This window comes from Hemicordylus capensis, chromosome 1 (genome assembly GCF_027244095.1).
Source record: "Hemicordylus capensis ecotype Gifberg chromosome 1, rHemCap1.1.pri, whole genome shotgun sequence".
Classification (NCBI taxonomy): Eukaryota; Metazoa; Chordata; class Lepidosauria; order Squamata; family Cordylidae; genus Hemicordylus; species Hemicordylus capensis.
Window position 1 is genome coordinate 233,801,429 of NC_069657.1, and position 22,864 is coordinate 233,824,292.

The window sequence follows — 22,864 nt, forward strand, 5'->3', positions numbered from 1 at the left end:
CGCCGCTCTCTCCCCTCCTGGCTCAGGCCTGCGGAGGAGGCCTGGTCCAGGCCAGCCTCCTGCCGCCCCACGCAGGAGGGAGCCCGCAGGCAAGAGCGGAGCTTGAGAGGCAAAAGAAACAAGGAGGGAGAGAGGGAAAGTAGGAAAGAGAGAAGAAAGGAAAGAAGGAAGAAGGAAGAAAAAGGAGAAAGGAATGAGGGAGAAGGACAAAAAAAAGACAGAAGGGAGGGAGGAGCAGCCAGCCCCAAAGAGTGAGCCCGTTAAAGAAATAAAAGAGGAAAAGAGAAAGAAAACAGAAAGATGGGAGTGAGAAGAGGTGGAAGAAAGGAAGAAAAGGAGAGAGAAGGAGAGGGAGAGAGAAGAAAGGAAGGAAAGGAAACAGAGGAAGAGGGAGAGAAAAGGAAGGAGAAGAGTGAAAGAGAGAGAAAGAAAATTAAAAAATGAAAGGAGGGCGAAGGAGAGAGGGAGAAGGAATAAAGGAGACAACCAAAAAAAAAAAGGTACTAGCGCCCGTTATTTTAACGGGCTTAAAAATACTAGTGTTTAATAAACAGCTAAAATCAACTTAGTTTAAACCAGGGCTGGAAAACTTCAGTTCTCCTGCTGTTGTTGAACTACAACTCCCATCATCCCTGACTATTGACCTCTGTGGCTGGGATAATGGGTGTTGTAGTCGAACAGCTGGAGGGCCAAAGTTGTGCAGCCCTGGTATAAACCATGATTAGGAAGCCTAAGTAAGCCATAGGCTCATGTGATCTTCTGTCCTCTCTCACATGTGAGAGGAAGAGAGTGAACATTTTTGCTTTCAGTGTAAGAACAGATCACAGCTCCTCATTGTGTACAAACTTGGACATTTGGTTTGTTAACGTGACTAGTTAGAACAAAGCTGGAATCTACCATTTTCCTGTTATGTACAAACAGGAATAGGTTTTTTGTTAACAAGCCAGTTCCCTGAGTTTGTGCATAATAAGAAAATGTGGTTTGTTAAATGCTAAGCCACAATTTAGTGTTACAGTACATCTGAACTAAGACAATGTCAGCCATTGTCCCACTTCAGATTATGCAACAGTAGTACTCAGGCATTACTCTACAGGACTACTAAATGCCAATAAGACTTCCTCTAGTCCATTTAGTCAGGATGTCTGCCAGCGTTTGTTAGACCAACATTTAGGTTGGCTGACAGGTTTTGTAATGCCAGAATAAATACTGGGCAAGGGTCATGACCTGAGAGATTGAGTTAGCACAGTGGCCATCAAGCCACATCCTAAAAGTATTTTTGCATGCACTATAGATGTTTAATTAGAATATCTGATCCCCATGCTTGCAAATACATGCCAAGACGTTCTAGTACGCAGTGGACTCCACTGGAACTTGCTCAACTTTGGCCTTCCTACAGATGTTGGCCTACAACTCCCATAATCCCTGGCTATTGACCCCTGTCCCTGGGGATTATGGGAGTTGTAGTCCAAAAACAGCTGGGGGCCCAAAGTTGAGCAAGCCTGCTCTAGAGCAAAGAATTCCTACTGAATTCTGAAGAAATTTGTGAATGTGGAATCCTTTAATAAAGTATCTCTTGATCTGAAACATTTTGCATGTATAAATAATCCCATCACATCAACTTATTCTGGAGTAGGTTACTTTACTTCTGCCTCTCTTGACAGAACCAGGCCATCCATAAATAACCTTCTTTCGCAATTAATGTTTTACTGGCTTTTTGTTGTAGATCAGACAGAAGTTACAATTGATGAACTACAGCCTACAGTTGAGTACGTAATTAGTGTCTACGCCCAGGGTCAAAATGGAGAGAGCCAGCCTCTAGTTCAGACAGCTGTTACAAGTATGTGTTTTGCATTTTTTGAGTGTCACAGCAGGAATATAGTGTCTCCTAATGCCCTTGCTCTGGGGAAATTGTAGAAAATAGCATCATTCTCATGAATACAATCTGGAAAAACAGCTAAAATTCAACCCCAGTTCCCGTGTACTCATCCAAGCTGTGTGTTTAAAATTACTAAAAATGCTCCATGCAAAAATAAAAATAAAAATATTATTTTTAATTGCCTTTGGTACATATGGGAAATGTTCTGAAAGATTATTTTTCTCTGGTAGGGTATTAAAGGTGATTTGACTCAAAATGGAGAACATGTACTCTTTCTATATACAATTTGAGCATTGGAATAGTATACAGATGTTGATGCCACATATTTAATCTCTTTATTCCTCTCTTGGAATTCTTTCCCTGTTGGGAAGAAAATAAGCAATACAGGTGAAATTAATCTGGGTCACAACACTTGAAATCCAGAGTTTAAAATCTGGATATTAAATCTCATTTAAAAAATAAATAAAAAATGAATGCAAGTAAATGGCCTATGTGGAAGTTGATTAGCATAAGCACACCTATGCTCTCAACCCTAAAGCAAAACTTATGTGTGAGCAGTACACAGTTTGTGGCACAAAGACTTGCCAGGTGAATTATCAGCTGATGAGGTTCTGTCACTGCCAGATATCTGTGCTGTGCCAGTTGGTCCAGTAACTAAAACACAGTAACTAAAAAAGAAGATAAGGGTACAAACTTGCTCTGTGCATGCCCAGCTCCTGTCTTGCAAAGGAATTTCCCTAGGACTCAAGAGAGCCCATTTATTTGTTTGTTTGTTTATTTATATACCACCCAAACCTTGTCTCTCTGGGCGGTTTACAATTAAAATCATTTAAACATTAAAATCATTCACATTAAAATCATTGAAAACTCAACAATAAAGTATTAAAACTATAAATCTAATTAAAAGCCTGGGTGAATAAATATGTCTTCAGTGCCTCCTTAAAAGTTGCCAGAGATGGGAAGACTTTTATTTCAACAGGGAGCACATTCCAAAGCCCAGAGGCAGCAACAGAGAAGACCCGTCCCCAAGTAGCTGCCAGACAAGCTGGTGGCAGCTGCAGACGAACCTCTCCAGATGATCTTAATGGGCGGTGGGGCTCATGATGAAGAAGACGTTCTCTTAAATACCCCTGGCCTAAGCTGTTTAGGGCTTTACAGTAATAACCAGCAATTTGTATTTTGCCTGGAAACTTATCGGCAGCCAGTGTAGCTCTTTCAACATAGGAGTAATATGGTCTCTCTTACATGACCCAGAGACCAACCTGACATTCTGTACCGACTGCAGTGTCCAGACTATGTACAAAGGCAGCCCCACGTAGAGTGCATTGCAGTAGTCCAGCCTGGAGGTTACCAGCATATGTAGAGGTCGTTCTCAAGAAACGGACGCAGCTGGCATATCAGCTAAAGCTAATAGAAAGCACCTCTATTCCTAATAAGCTTTCTCTGCTCTGCTTGGTAAATCTGTATGAGCTCTGGAATGTTCATAACTTGACCAAACAGCGGGAGGATAGCTGGGTCAGACCAAATGTCCATCTTGCCTGGTTCCCGCCCCCCCCCCCCCCGCCCCACAAAAAAAGGTGGTGTGCCAAATGTCTTCAGGAAACCCACAAGTCAAAGAAGGGTGGAATGCAGAGCCTTTCCATTCTATCACGAGGAGGGAGGGAATAGGGCTCTGTTGAGTCCTGAAGGGAAACAGCCTATGAACAGGTGCTGGCCATGTGTAGGCAAGGATCATACCCTAAAACTTCAGAAAGGAAATCAGGAATTGAAAGAAAAATAAAGCAGAACATTTAAACTACAAATGTACAAAGCAAATCACCTTTTCTACCTGGAAGGCATAGAAAACACAACTAACATCACTTTGCAATCAGTTATGGCAAATATGAGCAACCATTTCAATCTTATTTTAAAAATAAAGTTGTAAATGCTTGGCCTATGGAAACTGGCTTAGAGCTTGATCCTATGCATGTATACTCGGAATTAAGTCCCACTGTGTCCATTGGGGCTTTCACCCAAGTACATGTGCATAGAATTGTAGTGCCAGTTTTACTGATGTCTTCCTAATGGATATCTATGGATTTTCACTGCCTAGGAGTTGCTTCTTATGTTGCCATTTCGGTACATGGAAGTACTTGCAGAAGTCACATGAGTGCTTGAAGAAATGGAGGTAGATACATGGACTCCTGAAGCAGTTTATGTTTGTCCTGGAACTGATTAGGCATATTAAATCTCCTGATAGGCTTTTTTCAGGCATGGAAGTGACTTGTCAATGTGTTGAAATGGGAATTCTGGTTTGGCAAACTAAAACTAAATGTGAAATTCTGGTTTGGCAAAATCTGTCTTTAACTTGTACTTCCACATATGATATCCTTTTTTTTACATCAGCATCTTATGCATATTCTCTATGCCTATGGGAATAATTTGCAAAAGTAAGGTTTTATCATATAACTGATATGTGAAAGTTAATTTGTGAAAATCTGCTGTAATTCCTTTTGCAGTCACTTACAGCTCTGCAAGGTGGCCATGAGCCCAATTCTCTAATCATGCTGGTGAAGAGTTTTCCTCCAGAAAAGGGCTGTTAAGTGCAGCCTCTCCATCAGACAAGGGGTTCTGTACTAGCAAAGATGGTTGCAGGGACAACATGATGACAGCAGTCGCAGTCTTAGCCTGCTTTTGTAAATATTCAGGCCAAGCCTGTTCTCTGATCAGATGTCCTGGGTTCCCAGTTCCTCACTTGGGCTGCAGCAGAAGCACCCAGTGCAATGGGCAAACTTGTAGAAGCCTGGCCAGACATGGTTCTGTCTTAGCCAGTGTAAATGACAGCCGTTCCAGTAATTGTACATTGCCAAGTTTGCTGGCTCTCTCCAACAGCATGGCTGAGAACTGAGCCTTACTGTACTGTATGAGTCTTAACTGTACTACACAGCCACTTTGCTGCTGTAAATGTCTTCATAAGGCCCTTGGGCAGTAAAAAGAAAGAAAGAAATTCTATTTCTGAATGTGCAGAAATAGAAGATTGCTTTGCATGCCTTTAACCAAGTACTTGGTGCCACCCCAAATCTGCTTCTCTCCCTCATTCCACTTAACTTTTCACCATTAATTTGCCTAACAGACATTGATCGCCCTAAAGGACTGACATTCACTGAGGTGGATGTCGATTCCATCAAAATTGCTTGGGAAAGCCCACAGGGGCAAGTCACCAGGTACAGGGTGACCTACACAACCCCTGAGGATGGAATCCGCGAACTATTCCCTGCTCCAGATGGTGAAGACGAGACTGCGGAGCTGCATGGCCTCAGGCCTGGTTCTGAGTACACTGTCCACATCGTTGCTTTGCACGATGACATGGAGAGCCTACCTCTGATGGGGACCCAGTCCACAGGTACACGCAGAGTGATGCCATCTGGTGACCATGGCCGTTGTCCACTTTTTTTTTTGCCTGACCAGCTAGAATGGACTTCTAGGTGCTGCTGGTTTATCCATCTGTGAGGTATCCAGTGGATGTTGTATCGTAGAAATGTGTATTGCTCTTGCATGAAATATGAATAGTGTTAAAAATTACTGTGTAACCCCTGGACAGCTTGGTGAGCCTCACACATATACAAAAACAAATACTTCTAAGTAGAACTAATGGAGCCTACTTTCCACTTCTTTTTAAATGGTGACACTTACCTAAGACTCTCTCCTCATATGCTGTCAATTTGGTTTGTATCTGACTTCCAGCACATGGGTTACAAAGTAACCTTGTACTTTGAGTGGCTGCCAACTTGAAACCAAATGGTAGAGTGCCGAAAAACAACCACCACCCTGTGTTGGGGTCCCTTAGGACCCCTCCCATGTGCTGTAAAAAGGTGAGGCAATTGGCCATTTACTCACAGACGCTCCTTCGGATCCTTATCCTCAAGCTGTAATCTGGGCTATCAGAGGACAACACCAATGACCTGCATGGGCATGTGTACTATCATGGCATATATCTAGTGGTCAGCACTGTCAAAGGCTGACTTTGTGGCTCAATTGGCATCCCACCACCTCCACCAGAAACAGCTTTTTCCAGTAGTGAACATCCATGTGTAAAAACGCATAGGAAGCTGCCATATACCATGTCAGACCATTGGTCCATCTCGCTCAGTATTGTCTACACAGACTGGCAGTGGCTTCTCCAAGGTTGCAGGCAGGAATCTCTCTCAGCCCTATCTTGGAGAAGCCAGGGGGGGAACTTGGAACCTTCTTCCCAGAGCAGCCTCATCCCCTATCTGACACATTTCATCTCCCTTTCAAGTGCAAACCAGGGTGGACTGTACTTAGGAAAGGGGACAATTCATGCTTGCTACCACAAGACCAGCTCTCCTTGTTTCTATACACACCACACTGGCTTGATCAGGGCAACTGGATTTTACAGTTTCCTTTCAACTACATGGATTTTGTTTTAGCTTCTCATTTAGAATAACAAGGACCTCCAAGATGCTGACACCATCACAGCAAGTACACAGTTAAAAAAAGAAAACTACACTAAATACAGGAATACCCATAACAAAATGATGAATTGGTAATGCTGGCTAATATTCTGATTAACAAAGCAAGGACAGGGGTGGGTGGGGAGTGATTTTTTAAAAAATGATCTTTCCTGCCTCCAGAAGTGCTCTTTGTGCAGCCCTCGGGGACATACTTTCACAGAGCACTTTTGGAAAATCAGCAAAAATCACTCCTCTCCCAACACCTGCAAACATCAGCCTCCAAGTACTTCAAGAGCAGCCTTCTGCTGCAAGGATGCAGTTCCTCCTATGTCCTCATTTTGTTTCCTGGATGTCAGCTGTTGTAAGCATATAAACTTTCCTAGACCATTTCTGTAGCCGTTAAGTGATATATTGAGGCCTTTCACATGACCAGGGGGTGGGTGGGCGGGTGGGGGAGGCTGGGTCCAACTCACCTCCCCGCCCCCGATGCTAGGAGTGCAGTACGTTGGGGGATTCCCCCAGGAGACAGGTGCTCTCTAGGTGCCCCTCCCTATGTCTGCTTGGGCTGAAAGCAGCCCGAGCAGACACACGATTCTGGCAGCCAGGCTAAGGGCACACCCACACCCTTAATCCTGTCTAACTGTCGGGCTACGGAGCCGGGCTTGGCGGTGCGGTAGTGCCAGAATCCGCGTGGATCCTGTTGGTTCTCACAGGCAGACCAGGCTTGGGGCTGCTCGTGAGAACAGCCTTATTATCTAGTTAGTTTTAGAGTGATTATCAAGTTACTTTTGAAGTGAGTGCCAGTTTTCATTCTAATTTTTGCAGCCATTCCACCTCCTACAAATGTGAAGTTTGTTGAGGTCACGCCAACCAGCCTGAAAGTTACCTGGACTCCACCTAATGTTCAGCTGACTGGATACCGTGTCAGAGTGAATCCCAAGGATAAGACTGGGCCAATGAAAGAAATCAACCTTGCTCCAGATAGTACATCTGCTACTGTGTCGGGACTAATGGTAACTCCTTTCTTTTTATTCTGCTGGGGGTAGTGGGGTTCTTTGGAAGCCATTTAGAATTCATTGGAACAGGAAAATTAGAATAACTGTTGGGCTCAAAGGTTAATATTGAAATGGCACACAAACAGAATGTGGCCAGTGTCTTCTAATGATGGCTGCTGTCTTCTAGTGATTAATATATCTGTTATTTTGGGAAATTGCACATCCCACATGCATCTTTTACTGGCACATAAATTGGACCTAGGTTTTCTATATTCATACTGGCTTTATTCCTTTTGCCCCATCACCTTATCATAGCTTGCCAAAAGATAACATAAAATTCTGCAGAAACTCAACTACGTTTTCAAAATAAAAATGAAGAATTGATATAAACACCTTAGATGTCCATGCATGGCATAATTTCGCTGGAGCACAATATGTGATTTGTGATCACGATTATTGGGAAAACCTGGGCCCAATTCTCTTGCAAGTTAGACCAACTTAAGATATTGAAGAAAGTAGGGCCTTTTTTCTTTCACTCTGCTGTGTTAGAAACCTTAGTCTTAATATCTCACTGAGGGCAAGAAGTGGTTGTCACATTTGTTCATGCACCTGCCCCACTCACATACACAGAAGGCTTGTTCACACAACCACCAGCAGGGTAGGAGAACTGCCCAGCCTGGGTGGAAGCACCGGGCATGTTCCTGAACTTCTGTCAGGTGCTTGTAAACATTAAGGTGGGGAGCATGATGGTGTGTGAGGCAGCAGCTAAATAGGATGAGCATGCCGTAGCCAGATTCTGTCCCCAGATTTTTATTGAAGTAAGACTGCAAGCAAAATGTGTGAGGAGCTAAAATGGGTTCTGCTTCCTTCACTTGTGTGTACCTTTTGATAGACACCCTGCCCCTTCCTCCCCCTTCCTTCATATGTAAATGGGAGCAGGTGTGTGAAGAACAAACTAAGTTCTTCTAGTTTGGTTCCAAACCTAAATACTTCGCATTATAATGGCGTTCACAATATAAAGTATCAATAGGCATGTTGAAGTGGCTTGTGTGCCTGCTTTTTCTGACCCTTCTGGAAGGATGTATGTTCTTAACCATGTGTAATTTTATTATTTCTAGGTGGCAACCAAATATGAAGTCAGCATCTATGCTTTGAAAGACTCTCTGACCAGCAGACCTGCCCAGGGTGTAATCAGTACCATAGAAAGTAAGCAACAACTCCTCTCAAAGTAACTGTAGATTCTCTGAACCATGGGTGGGGATACCTGGGGAATTAGACTTGGTGGATCAAATCCTGAGTGAGAATGAATGATCATTGTGAGTGAGATCCTGCGTGAGAAGGATCATTGTGTTCCAGGGTTAAACTACAGGGTAAAACTTCACATGACTGGGTGCGGGGCAGGAAGGAAGGCTGGTCCATCTCACCTTCCTGCAGAAATGTTGTTGGGAGCGCCAACTGCGCTCCCAGATGATCTGTGCTGTGCTCCTCAGCACAGAGTTCTGGAGGCTGGGACAATGCAAGCCATGTGAGTGCAGTTCAATGACAGCTGTAGGTGCCCATCTCTGTGTCTGCTCAGGCTGAATTCAGCCCAAGTGAAGACACAATCCCAGAGCTGGGGTTAATGGTGCAGTCGTGCCCTTAATCCCGGCTAAAAGCCAGGGTAAAAAACTGGACTAGGCAGCATTGCCCCTTTGGGATTGGGCCCAATTGCACAGCCTGACTCAGGCTGGTCTTTCCTAGCCTGGGTTAGGCTGTGCATGAGAACAGCCTCAGTGTATCTGAAATGTCCTGTTGGGGGAATTCCCTCCAATACATTTTTGTATTACAGACTGTTGCATATGGCCACTGTACTGAAACTGGACACTGTCTTATTTTTGTGTGCAGGTGTAAGCTCTCCCCGTAGGGCACGTGTAACAGATGTCACAGAGAGAACCATCACCGTTGTCTGGCGCACCAAGACTGAGACGATCACTGGTTTTCAGATCGATGCCATCCCAGCAAATGGGCAGAATCCAATTCAAAGAATGGCTGGCCCTGAAGCTAGAAGCTATGTCATCACTGGTATGTGAGCACACTGTCTCTGTGTTCCCAGGAAGTTTAAACTACTGTGTTTAAAGTACTTTGCAGTAAGGAAGACAAACCCGCACTTGAGGTTGCCATGCAGAACATAGGAAACTATAGCATTATTCTACGCATCAGTACAGGTTAGACTTCAGCCAGACTGTTTTAGCAAATTTTGATTACCACATCTTGAGAAGGATATGAGCAAACAGAAGGCAATTCCAAGGCAAGCAACAAATACAACAGGATAAATACAACAAATACAACATTTGCATAATGTGTAGAACTGTGTCACCTTAAGTGGCACAGCAGAGAAATGCTTGACTAACAAGCAGAAGGTTGCCAGTTCAAACCCCTGCTGATATATCACACTGGTACTATATCGGGCAGCAGCAATATAGGAAGATGCTGAGGCATCATCTCCTACCGCGCGGGAGGAGGCAATGGTAAACCCCTCCTGTATTCTACCAAAGCAAACCACAGAGCTCTGTGGGCGTCAGGAATCGAAATCGACTTGCCAGCACACTTTAAATGTGTAGAACTAGGTCGATGCTGTGGGGGTACTTATACCTTTGCATTTCATAGCACATGGAGCTTTTCCAGGTCCTGCTTTTTCCATTTATGAGAAAAGCCATGCATAATGGAATTTCCCTTCTGTGCGACTCTTGAAAGTTTACAGAGGTTGCATCAAAAGCAGCCCTATGGCCCCTGGACTCTTTAGCTCACAGGCATGTCTGATGTGTTGACCTTTGAGCCATCCTTACTTGCCCACTTCCTGCCTGTGGCCTATTGCCACTTGTGCCTTTAGGTGTGGTATGCGGGTTTCCCCTAACTTCCATTTTCTTCATGGCTCCTCCTTTCTTCAGTTTCATGTTCCCACCACTCAGTATTTCCTCATGTCCCTGCTTTTCAGTATGGTTTCAAGAAGTCTCGGGTATCTAAATGTCTGCACTACAATATTTCAGTAACAGCTCTGATAGGTAGGTAGGTAGGTAGGTAGATATTCATATCTATTTCTTCCCTTCTCTTTCTCTCTTTTTTGCATTAATGGCACTGCCAACTCAGGGCATATGAGCTGATCTCCTTGAAGTTCATGCTAAAATAATTTTTATTGACTTCAGGTTAGAGGCTAAAATTCATTAAATATTTCATTTTGAATTACAGGCTTGCAACCCGGCACTGACTACAAGATCCACATCTACACCCTAAATGACAATGCTCGCAGTTCCCCAGCCGTGATTGATGCTTCCACCGGTAATGGCACTTTGTAAAAACACAGATGAACTGAAATGATAGTTTCCTTGCCCTTGATCATGTGGATAATTTGTGGCATTTTACAGTCATGGTTTTTCCCCCTTCTTTGGGAATAAAGCAGAAGGTTGGCAGACAGTGGCTGAAATGTATGGAAACCATATTATTTACCCTCTGGGGATATGACCTCCTCTTTAAGGATATTCATTCAAATGTTTTTATTTTCTCCATAGCCATTGATGCGCCTTCCAACCTCCGCGTTCTCACAACTACAAGCAATTCCCTGTTGCTCACTTGGCAGCCACCCCGTGCCAGGATCACAGGCTACATTGTCAGATATGAAAAAGTTGGTGGGCCAACCCGAGAGCTATACCCTCGCCCCCGTTCTGACGCTTCAGAGGCTACACTCACTGGTATGTCCCTTTCAGTAAAGGAAGCTCATGTTTTCCGAAAACAGCCACATAGTGTGTCCTGGCACCTTAAAGGGGTTAACACAGGAGCTCTCAAACTTGGGTCCACAGATGATGTTGGCTACAACTCCTGCTGGGGATGATGAGAATTGTAGTCCAACAAAATTTGGGGACCCAAGTTTGAGAACTTCTGTCTTAATGGATTCAGCATGGCCATCTTGAATAGCTCTGTCAATAGCTAGTCATGATAGTCTGTCATGATAGTCTAATGGAACCTCTGCATTCAGAATGAATACAGTTGCTGGAGGACAAATATCAAAAGAGGACTGTTGGCCTTGTTTGTCATCTGGCTATCCAGTGTTGGAAATAGGATGAAGGATACAATCCAGCCTGATCCAAGAAGGCTTTTCTTATGTTCTTGTGTAAGCTGTCATGGGCTAGAGCCCACTTCATCAGAATACATGATGTGGTATCCTCATTTTGCAGATTAAAAGTAAGTTCATGGGTACAGTGAAAACCATGCAAAACATGGGGCCAAAAGGTGTGGCTTCACGCCACGCCTACTCACGAGTAGACCCCCAGAGGGGAGGTGAAAAGCCGTCTCCCAACTCTGGGGGTCTCCCCAGTATGCCCTGTGCGCTCGCACAGGGCATACTGGAGTTTCCGGGTGCCGCCCAGGGCTCCCAGCCCGCTCTTCCCGCTCACCACCGCAAACCAGGTCTCACAGATCGTGAGACCCGGTCCAATGTGTTGTCACCTAGAGGATCACAGATAACTTGCACTGATTAAAAGCATGTAATTATCTCTATCTGCACTTCTTATGAACTGGCAGATGCCAAACTGCAAGCTACAGACATTGGCCCAACATCCTAACTAATGCTACGTGTGTGCAGCCAGAAGACGCACATGTGCAGCAGATGCATGCCTGCTTCCAAAGCATGGGTGCTTCCAGGAAGGGGATTTTTGTCAATCTGCCCTTTCCCCCAGAAACACTTGGTGCAGTGATTCTCTGGTACACTCTGTACAATGATAAATCCCAGGAATTGGCAGATACACGTTCCATCCACATTCTGGTGTCATTGTTCTAACGTATGGATGTTTTTAGTATCTAGCATAAATGCCTGTGTTATGTTGATCCTGAATGCTGTCTTGAGTTCCATACCTTTTAAAAAATTAGTTTCTGCTGTTTAGATCTGGAGCCAGGGACAGAATACATCATCTATGTAATTGCTGTGAAGAACAATCAGAAGAGTGAACCAGCGATTAGAAGGACGAAAACAGGTAACCATCTTAATGTTGCTGAGCATGAAAGAGAAGCTGAATGCCCTTGACATTTTATTTCTGTTAATGCTATTGCAAAGCAGCTAGTGTCATGTTACTGCTCAGCATTTCCATTGCCTTTTTCATTTGTTTGTGCATAATTCCATCTCTATTATGTGGTGATTATATTAAGGGATTGACTCCTGGGAAAGACTCCTGCCTGAAACATTGAAGACCCACTGCTCAGTGTAGATCAGGGATGCACAACTTCAGTGTCCCAGCTGATATAGCACACCAATCATGACTTGGAGTTTGGGAGCCGAGGTCAATTTTCAGCACATTAATTGTTATATTAAAATCATCATTAAAACAATTAATGAAAACAGTTTTAGTTACTGGTTGATCCCTTCCCCCATCAAGGGGTCCATAATTTTTAACCAAGGATAATGGCCAGAAAATAAGCCTCATTCCTGTTGAGTAAGTGGGGCACCTGGAGTCCATGCCAGCCCCAAATAAATGCTCTCTGTTCTTCCCTTCCCACCCTCTTCCCCTAACTTGCTATCATTTTCAGGCTGCAATCATAGGCAAGCTTACTGGGAAGTGAGCCTCACTGGGTACACTGTATTTCCAAGTAAACCCACGCAGGATGATGCTGTAAGGCAGTTTCCAGCTCGTATGATGCTGCAGGATACCTGGGGGCCAGTAAAAACATTCCCACAGGCCAGATCCGGCCCCTGGGCCTTACGTTGTGCAGTCCTGGTGTAGACACTGCTGAGCTAGGTAATCCTAGGTTCCTGTCCATCAAAGCAAGTTATTATTGATAAAGCCACTTAACAGTAGGCTAAAAGGAAGGGAGTTGAGGATCCATGGCAATGGATAAGTTGCAGGTTCTCAGCTTTAAACCCAATTTAGATCATAGAAGGAATTCAAGGGTTATCTCAAGATAACTGATCTCATAAACAGATTCAAAGGATGCTGCAGAAAATAGTATTTCTTCCCTTTGGCTGAAAAAAGAATATAATGAAGAAAATTGAAATGTTTTTAATTCAAATAAATACAGTTAACAAAAGCTAAACATTTATGGCAATCAGGTTATTCTTCACTTTACAAGAGATCTTGAAAGAGTCTTGACAACAGAACAGTTATAAGAGCTTATCACTGGGAAATTCCACAGTCACATGCTTTTGTCTTCAAATTCAAGTGCTCGAAGTAGCCCCTGTAGAGTAATTTCAATGAGGCTTTTCAGGAGCATGTGGCACCCTTGAGAATGCTGCTAACTTTTAATTGCTTAAATAACACAGTGTGTTATGGTGCAGCTGCCTTGTTTACTCAGTAACAATTGCAGTGCATTGCTGAGGCTGTAGAATCTGGCTTTATTGCTTCTAACCTCTCTTTGGCTAGATGAGCTTCCACATCTGGTAACCCATCCACACCATCAACCAGGTAGGCCAGAGATCCTCGATGTGCCTTCCGTGGTAGAGCACTCACCTTACGTCACAAATGTGGATGACAATGGAAATGGTATACAACTTCCAGGCTCATCTGGTCAGCAGCCTATTCTAACCAACCCTGGTCAACAAGTCATTGTGGAAGAGTATGGGTCTAGGCCCCACACGCAAGCAACTGCTGCAACTCCAATAAGGCGCAGACCAGGCGTGGATGAGGAGCCTGCAGTGGTGGGCCGGCACCCAGTACGAATTCCAGAAGTGGATGAACCTTCTTATCCTCACACCCTTCTGCCCAGAAATAATTCCACCAGACCTCAGGAAGCGCTATCTCAGACAACCATCTCTTGGAGACCATTTTTGGAGAGCTCAGAATACATTATTTCATGTCAGCCTGTTGGCACTGAAGAAGAGACTGCAGAGGTAACTTTTTTTGTTTTAAAAAATATTGGCAATGAGAAAATGGAAGAGAGGGTTAAGTGTAATGAGTAAATTTAAGGAATAATTACTTAAAGACTGATTACAGTTGGAAATGAGGATTAAGGGGAAAAGCAAAAGTCACATGAAAAAAGTAGGGTTTATTTATTGATTCCGTATATTTATATTCTTCCTTTTCAAATCCCAATTTTTAAAGGGGGGTGGCTATAAAGGGAAGGAGAGAGGTAGCACAATGTAGATGTTTAGGGAGAAGTCTCATGCATTAACGTAGCAAGGGAGAGTGGATAAAGTCATGGCACTCTGGCTGTTGTATAGGAAAGAGAGAACGGGTAGCACTTGCAAGAATCATGGGAGAAAAGAACTCAGATCTACAAAATGGTAATGCTCTTGCATTTTCTCAAACTGCAGTTCAGAGTTCCTGGCACATTCTCCAGTGCTACTCTCACAGGCCTTACTAGAGGTGCCACCTACAACATCATAGTGGAGGCAATTAAAAATCGGAAAAGGCACAAGGTTTTTGAAGATATGGTTACAGTGGGCAATGCTGGTAAGTGGAAGTGAAACACTTTGAGGGGGAAACTCCACTCTTTATGTTGTAATAACTTTAACTTAAGATCAATAGGGGAATATTTTGTCATTGTTCCTCTTACAATAGTATATGTAATTAGTCTACATTTCTGCTTCATGTGATTATATATCTGGTGGGGTCCCAGTAAAAGACTAGGGCTTCAGTCCTACATAGCCATAGCACGGGCAGGGGAGAAGTGTGTGTGTGGAGGGCATTTAGTGCTGCTTCTCAAAAACCGATGCAAATCTTTAATTGAAGAATTAAAATACCTTCCAAATCAAAATCTCCCAAATAAAAATAAAAAAGTTTCTGTTTGTAAGGCACTATGGCCTGTCACTCAATTTAAGAAATCTCACTCAGTTGATTAATTGTATGAATTTTAAAATAAAACACTTACTTCATGAGAAAAGAGTGGCTGACATACTGTGCAATGTTATGGGAACATAATCTTTGTTCAGTTATGCAAGAGCATCTTTGCCTTCATTATACCAGTATATCAATGGCTGCATTCGCATTCAACTCCATTTGTGCAATTGTTGCGCTTGCACAACTGCACAAACATTGTGTTCTACCATGGGCATAACATCAGCTAGGTGTTGTTTTTTAATTAGACTGCAAAATTTAATTTAGAATGCAACATCTTTTTAAAAGGTGTGTGAGAAACCTAGGAGGAATGCCTGTGGGAAGGACTTTGTATATCCATGTTTTCTGGACTTAGACTGCACTATGAAGCATGCCCATCTAGAATACTGCAGTGCATTCTATGTGGGTCTGCCCTTGAGAACTGTTTTAGAAATGTGAGTTAGTCCTGAAAACAAAAAGTAGGATTTTGACTGGGATTACTCACTGCCAATACATCTTGCCAGTGTTGAAACGGCTTCATGGCTACTGGTGTTTCCAAACCCACCTCAAGAGGCTGATGCTTACTTTAATATCCCAATATATCTTATGACCCAGGTTCCTAAAGGAATCCCTAATCCCTGCTAACTGGGCAAAGAGGCACCTTTTAACGTGGTGATTCTCTTTATTTAGCAGGGAGAGAGTAACTGGCCCTGGTCCATCTTACTTACTTACTTACTATTTCTCTGTGTAAACCACCCAGAACCATTTTTGGAAGGGCGGTATAGAAATCGAATTAATTAATTAATTAATTAATTAAATTCCATACCAGCTTGCTCACATCCTGTGCTCATATATTAGTGCTCTCCTATGGGTGTCTTTGCCTTTAGAAGTGAAGCTGTTGGCTACCAAGGAGAGCTTTTTTGGCAGTCGTGCCTCACCTTAGGGAGGCTCACCTTTGCTGTTATCTCTTAGGCTGGCAGTTCAAGACCTTTCTGATTACTCAGACCTTTTAAACTATATATTTTATTTATTTGTAGATTTGTATCTACCAATTTTCATGACTTAAATCCTAAGATGGTGAAGGTTAATGATCTTTGATGGGCTTCCAAGATTTCTTTCTGGATGCCATGATTGTTTTTATGTCAGTGCTTTTGTCCAGTGTGTTAACTTCTGCCCCTCTTGTTTGAGTGTTTTCCTGCTGCTGTCTATTACATTATGAATGCTACATTGTTTATAATGCTACTGTGTGGGCTCCTGTACACCACCCTGATATATGGATGAAGAGCAGTACAGAAATGTGTTTTTGGGAAGAAAACCTAAGTGAAATCAGTGACTTGCATAGCCAAGAGAGGGGCTCTTATGCTGGTTCCGTGCATCTCCAAATCCCAGGGAAAGCATAGCTAGGGCACTGATGCTGTTCTTAGTGACCACAGAGCCTCTCTGTTCTCGCTAGCAGCGTGGACAGGATCTGGAGAAATACCGAACCAGCACATGCTCCCTGCTCTTGAATTGGTGGAATGCTGTGCAGTATGCAAGCCACTGGCACTCACTTCTGCACAGAACCTCTTCAGGATTAGAATGGTATAGTTTGAGAAGCACTGATTTATTCCAGAAACCACATGGAGTATTTTGATCAATCAGAATTATGTTTTGTTTTTTAGCTGTTTAATGTAGTTGATTTTAGTCATTGTTCTATATGCGACTATAATGTAAGATGCCTTGTGAGGCAATTGTGATTGATAGGCAGGGGAAGAAATTAAATTAAAGGGATATGGGTGAGAGAAAGAGCTGTTTAAATGGTGATGAGTAAGAAGCAAGCCCTATGTATTAGTGCAAGAAGGGTTCACTGTTGCTGGGAACATATGTGGCAAAATAATCATTCTCTCAGAACTGCTGCTTGTTGTCATAGAAGTTTTTGTTCCCTTTCTCTAGTTCCTGGAAGAGTAAACCAACCAACAGATGACTCGTGTTATGATACTTACACTGGTTCTGTTTATGCTGTTGGGGAGGAATGGGAGAGGCTCTCTGAAACTGGATTTAAACTCTGGTGCCAGTGCTTAGGCCTTGGCAGTGGACACTTCAGATGTGACTCTTCAAGTGAGTAACTTGCGTTCTTCTGTTCTCTATAAATATTTAGGCTGAACCTGATATCTTGTGGACTAAGCAGAAGCCAAAGAGAGTAATCATCACACACTAATTCTGGCTGAAGCCAAATAATTTTTAAAAAACACAAACATATATGGATCCATTTATTTGCTGCCAGCTTTCTTACTTCATTGATGGCCAAATCCACAACCAGATAAAGTTTGGTTGTTGGGCCTTCCTGCTGGCCGCGGCAGGCCCAAGTACTCACCCAGTCGGGGGGCCAAGAAGACGGAGGCAATACAGTCCCCGGGTACAGGCAAAGTCAGCTGGGACCCTACACAGTTAGGAGTGTGCATGGTTCGGGCACAATGTAATAGACCTCCGGACTGGTTCGGAAGTCCAGCGGTCTGGAGGTTCAGAAGGGCGGGGGCATGTAGCTTTAAGGGTGTGGTGGTAGAACTTACCCCCCTCCCCGCCGCTCTTCCCCCTCTGGCACTGGTGCACTTAAAAATCTTCTTGGGGCGGCAGAGTTCCTCCCTGCTGCCCCTGCCCCCGTTGTTGTCCTTCAAAGCCTTCAACAGAGTAGAGCTAGCAGTGCGCATGCGCCCTGCGCGGCGCGCGCACTCGTCTTCGCCGCTGGCGTGCACGTTACATCGCGTGCGCGCCAGCGGCAGAGATGAGTGCGCGCGCTGCGCAGGGCGCATGCGCACCGCTAGCTCTACTCCGTTGAAGGCTTTGAAGGACAATGACGGGGGCAGGGGCGGCAGGGAGGAACTCTGCCGCCCCAAGAAGATTTTTAAGTGCACCAGTGCCAGAGGGGGAAAGAGCGGCGGGGAGGGGGGTAAGTACTACCACCACCCCCTTAAAGCTACATGCCCCCCAGTGCCGGACCACGCCTCCGTGGTTCCGTGCACATCCCTATACACAGTTGCCAGGGAGAGCCAGGACACACAGGAACCCACAGACGGTGGATGGGCCAGCATGGCCCAACAGGTTGCCTCCTGGTGGCAAAGAGGAGAAGGCAGGGCCTCCACAGCTAGCAAGATAGGCAACAGCTGAAGGAGGGAGGACGCAGGCAGAAAGCGGAGTCAGGAAAGGGTGGTTGGGATTGCCCTGATTGCAGGGCTTTATTTAAGGCTTGGATGGCCAGGGATGAGGAGGTCTGGAGAGATGGGAGTGATTTGGACCTAGAGTCTCCCAGTGAGGGATCAGACTTACTCCTCTCCTTTACAGCTGGTAGAGGAATTGGGTGACAATTAACCCCTCTCACCAGCACTTCTGAGGTCACTTCCACAGTCTATGTACAGGATCAGAGGAAGGGTGGCGGTTGGATACTGTGATCCCAAGCCAGTGTGTGACAATTGTAACTTAACATTGGTTTAAATACAAATATTTGTTTTGACCATGTGTAGTGTAAATGATATCTCTTCACCCACGTATCCCAGTGACATTCTCATTGTCTGTCTAACCCTGTTAAAATACTTAGTATTGCTTGGGGAAACAAACCTTACACTTCACCTGTCAATCTGTTCATATGTCCCAGTGGTAAATCAGAGGCTAAGCCAGTATAGCGTAGTGGTTAGAGTGTTGGACTAGGACTGGGAAGACCTGAGTTTGAATCCCCATTCAACCATGAAACTCACTGGGTGACTCTGAGCCAGAGATGTATCTCTCAGCCTAACCTGCCTCACAGGGTTATTGTGAGGATAAAAATAAGCATGGACCTCTGAGCTCCTTAGAGGAAGAGTGGGATATAAATGTAAAAAGTAAAATAAACATAAAATAAATGCAAAGTGTGTGCAAGCCTGTGTATGCAGGCTTGTACACAGCAAGCCTGTGTACTCTTGGTTCAGTCTGGGACAAGTGATAGTGTAAACAGTTGCTGGGCTGGTGGTCTACACAATATTATGACCTCCAGCCGCAAATGAGTGCAGAGTGTAAGACATAACAGCCCTGCATACAAAAGTCTCAGGCTCCTTTAGGTGACTTCTTCCTCCCATAGAAACTCAAGAATCCACACGTGCTGTCAAATAATGCTTAAGAGTTGCTGCAGATGCAGGTGATTCCACTGCACTTATTGACCAGTCATTTTGGTGTTCCACTCAGAATGGTGTCATGACAATGGTGTGAACTACAAGATCGGTGAGAAGTGGGACAGGCAGGGAGAGAGCGGACAGATGATGAGCTGCACTTGCCTTGGAAATGGAAAAGGAGAATTCAAATGTGAACCTCGTATGTATGGACAGTACCCTCCTTGATGTATAGAATATATAACTTGTGCTCATTGTTCAGTAAGATCTCTCACTAACGTCCATAGAAAGTGCTTGCTTTGGATATCCAGTGACTTTTTTGTCCCCTGAATTCAGAACAATCTAGAACTAAGAGAGCCTACAAGTATAAAGTTAGAATGTGACCTGTGTCTTGCAGAACTATCCCCCCCCCCTCTTGTTCAGTTATTAATGAGGGCAGTCTAGGCTTGTGCTTCCCTTGTGACCCAGAATGCAGAAAAATGTGTTGGTCCTGCCAGAGTGGAGCTCCTGCCCAACTGAGGTGCTGCCCTGTACAGGAGAGCATTCCTGAGGCAGCACTTGGGGGCCTACTCTGAAAGCTATAAACCAATGTTGAGGCTCCCTCAATTGGTTAGGCAAAGACGTTTCCCTTATTAAGTGAACTGTTCGTTATCTAAATGTGGTTAGTTTGATAGATTGACTGTACTGACTATATGCTTGCTGTGAACTGTAACTGCTGTGAACTATTTCTTGACACAGTTTTAGAGTAGATATAATATTGCGCCTATGACAAAGTAGACATCAGCTGAAAACACTGCTCGTTTCTTATGACTTTTTGCAGATGAGGCAACTTGCTACGATGATGGCAAGATGTACCATGTAGGAGAGCAGTGGCAGAAAGAATACCTTGGTGCCATCTGCTCCTGCACTTGCTATGGAGGGCAGCAGGTGGGTGTGGTAATTCCTATGCTTTGACCTATTATAGGCACCATGATTAGGCATTTTTAGAGATTGGGGGCAGGGAGCAGGACAGGACATATGATTGTGCAGAATCCTGTGAGAGTTTAGGAAGGATATAGGTTTTAGTAGTTTTTATATTCAATGAGTTTCACTGACTGAATAGTAACTGGCAAGACAATTGAAAGGGGAGATTAGAAGAAAATATCTTTTGTGGCACTCATGCACTTGCAGAGCAACTTGCTGAATCAAGTGAATTGGCACCTCCTTTAAACTGCCAAATTCTGTCTTCACAGGATGTGAATTGCCACTACTTTGTGCCTTTTAAAAATGTCTTTTGTAGCACCATTACATAAGGAACAAGCCTGCCAATATATTTGTTCACCGGCATTTTATTTCATAACTCATGTGTGACATCTATGGTGGGTTTTTCCCCCCTTTTTAAAAAGGGCTGGCGGTGTGACAACTGTCGTAGACCTGGTGTGGCACCCTCCCCTGATGGCTCTGGCCGTACCTATTCACAATATTCACAGAGACAGCAACAAACAACAAGCACTGTAAGTAAATCCCATCCATCTGACAATTCATGGCTATTATGCACTGCTCAGTATTGTTGCCAAGAATGCAAACTGCAGAAGCTTTCCACTAGGCAGACAGCTTGTTGCACTTCACAGAACCATCTTACTTATACTGAATCCTGTTCTTACATGGGGCTTCCAGTGGTCTCAAATTGAAAGGATTGATCAGATCCACACCTGCTTAACTTCAGCCATGATGCAGCATCAAATGCTTCCAGCTCATTCGCTGGGCCCACACCAAACCATTTGTAATAAGCAAAATAGATAGAGCCATAATGTGTTGTGTCTATATACTAGCTACACTACCAACCTTAAAACATTTTTAAACCAGACTGGCATAGCTTCCAGCAATGACTTCTCAGAAGTGCAGTTTTGATAGAAGGCTCTGACAGCAGACCTACAATTTCCATGAAAACCTGTGGTGTGGGGCTGGGGGAGGAGAGAGACTTGACAACATTGGGATAGAATGCATTGGAATCAGGAGGCATGTGGGGAGAGGTCTGTCTAATCAGTTTCAAATTAGCTTCATACTTAGAGCATATCTTATGCTATTAAGCCAAATGACTCAGGAGCATTTCCATTGCCTTGAGTAGAACAGCACTGAGGTACATCAGTCGTAGTCCAGGCTCAAACACCAGTTCAGTGAGTCCTAAGCAGGACTTGGGAGGAGTCCTTTTAGGCTTGCCCTGTGGCCAAGGGATTGCACCAGTGGCTGTTGCCCCACTGGAAGTCTTACACTTGGTGCCTACAGAGTGAACTGTGAACAAATGAGAGCTGCTTTGCTGCTGGCTGAGCATGACACTCGCTGCCTTCACAGAACAGTGAGCACTAACTTTCCCCCTCCCCATTTTTCCTAGCAGAATGTCCATTGTCCAATCGAATGCTTCTACCCTTTACATCTACAACCAGACACGCAAAACCGAGGAGATTAACATCCAGCAAGATTTAACATCAGCCAAGAAGTGTCTACTTGCCAAGACCATCCACTCTAGAATGTTGCTAGGAAAAAGCAGATCTGGCTGTGGGTGGCCAGAATCCCTTTCCCAGCTTTTGCTCAACTCACAGCTTCTCCAAGGGAAGCCACTCTTGGAGCGTCTCAAGACCTATTTTCACAAAGGATAGTTGTATATTGTCTGGTGTGTGTGTGTGTGTGTGAGAGAGAGCGAGAGCGAGAGCGCAAACGAGCGAAAGCAAGTGTGTTCGGATGTGTTTTTCCTCAAAGTGTTTCAATACCATTCAGTATTCCTCTCCCCTTCAAAACTTATACTAATTGATAAATCGCTCCAAAATGAGAAAGTGTACTTGGAAATGTACACGAGGCCCAAAAAGGATGGAGGAGTGAGGCTCCCTTGCTGTAAAAAATAAATGAACAAAACTCCAAAGTTCTATTTTCACCTAATTGTGCAGCTCTCAATAGGAACTGAATACATGGTGATATTTAAAATATGCACAGTTCTAATCTTTCTTAATGATCCTAATTCTCCCTACTCCAGCGGTATGTTTGGATCTCGTACTGTTATTTATCAACAATGATCTTCCTCCCCCTCAGTTCTTTTTCTATAGGAAAATATATAAGTCACTTAGTATGCTGTTGACAGAGGAATTTGGTATAATTTTGATCAGTGATTATTTTTTATACTGTAAGTGCCAAAGCTTTACTACTGTGGGAAGACAACTCTTTTAATAAAAAGGTTTACAAACCAGCTGAGTGTCCATTTGCTTTTCGTCCCTTTCCTAGCTAGGATAGTTTCATCCCAGGAGCAGGGTAACACTGAATTCCATGTCCACTTTAAGATAGGGATGTGCAAATTGATTTGAGTACAAATCTATTTGTACCCCAATCCAGCTGATTCGGGTGATTTGGAGACAAAACAAATCACCCCTGTGGTCCATTGGCTAGATTCAGGTACAAACTGAATCATACCTGATTCGATTCAAGATTTAGATCCCTCCTATTAATTTCCCCAGATCCCCAGCTTTCATTAAAACAAAAAACAAAAACTGAGCTCTGGCCCTTATAGAAGTGGAGTTATGGAGCAAAATGTGTGGTCACTATTTCTCAAGTGTTTGGATTCTTGGGTGTATAACAACTTTTCCTCAATGAATCCCTATGAGGATTCATTACACACCTTCAT

At 43.9% G+C, this 22,864-nt stretch overlaps 1 protein-coding gene across 11 annotated transcripts in view; it reads left to right on the plus strand.

Annotated features, from left to right (window-relative positions):
* The window catches only part of FN1 (fibronectin 1), an 89,656-nt gene extending 67,224 nt beyond the window's left edge, over window positions 1-22,432 (plus strand). For 3 of the 11 annotated variants that reach the window (XM_053283301.1, XM_053283307.1, XM_053283302.1), the window contains 15 exons: window positions 1,724-1,837; window positions 4,989-5,258; window positions 7,156-7,343; window positions 8,444-8,531; window positions 9,210-9,386; window positions 10,551-10,640; window positions 10,871-11,050; window positions 12,239-12,328; window positions 13,709-14,175; window positions 14,599-14,737; window positions 17,033-17,197; window positions 19,292-19,417; window positions 20,036-20,142; window positions 20,601-20,708; window positions 21,587-22,432. In XM_053283301.1, the coding sequence (XP_053139276.1) occupies window positions 1,724-1,837; window positions 4,989-5,258; window positions 7,156-7,343; window positions 8,444-8,531; window positions 9,210-9,386; window positions 10,551-10,640; window positions 10,871-11,050; window positions 12,239-12,328; window positions 13,709-14,175; window positions 14,599-14,737; window positions 17,033-17,197; window positions 19,292-19,417; window positions 20,036-20,142; window positions 20,601-20,708; window positions 21,587-21,661 (2,384 nt within the window). In that variant the 3' untranslated portion in view covers window positions 21,662-22,432. The remainder of the gene's footprint in view (window positions 1-1,723; window positions 1,838-4,988; window positions 5,259-7,155; window positions 7,344-8,443; window positions 8,532-9,209; window positions 9,387-10,550; window positions 10,641-10,870; window positions 11,051-12,238; window positions 12,329-13,708; window positions 14,176-14,598; window positions 14,738-17,032; window positions 17,198-19,291; window positions 19,418-20,035; window positions 20,143-20,600; window positions 20,709-21,586) is intronic. The other 8 variants (XM_053283310.1, XM_053283303.1, XM_053283309.1 and 5 more) reach the window with 5 other exon arrangements.
* The last annotated feature ends 432 nt before the right edge of the window (window positions 22,433-22,864 follow it).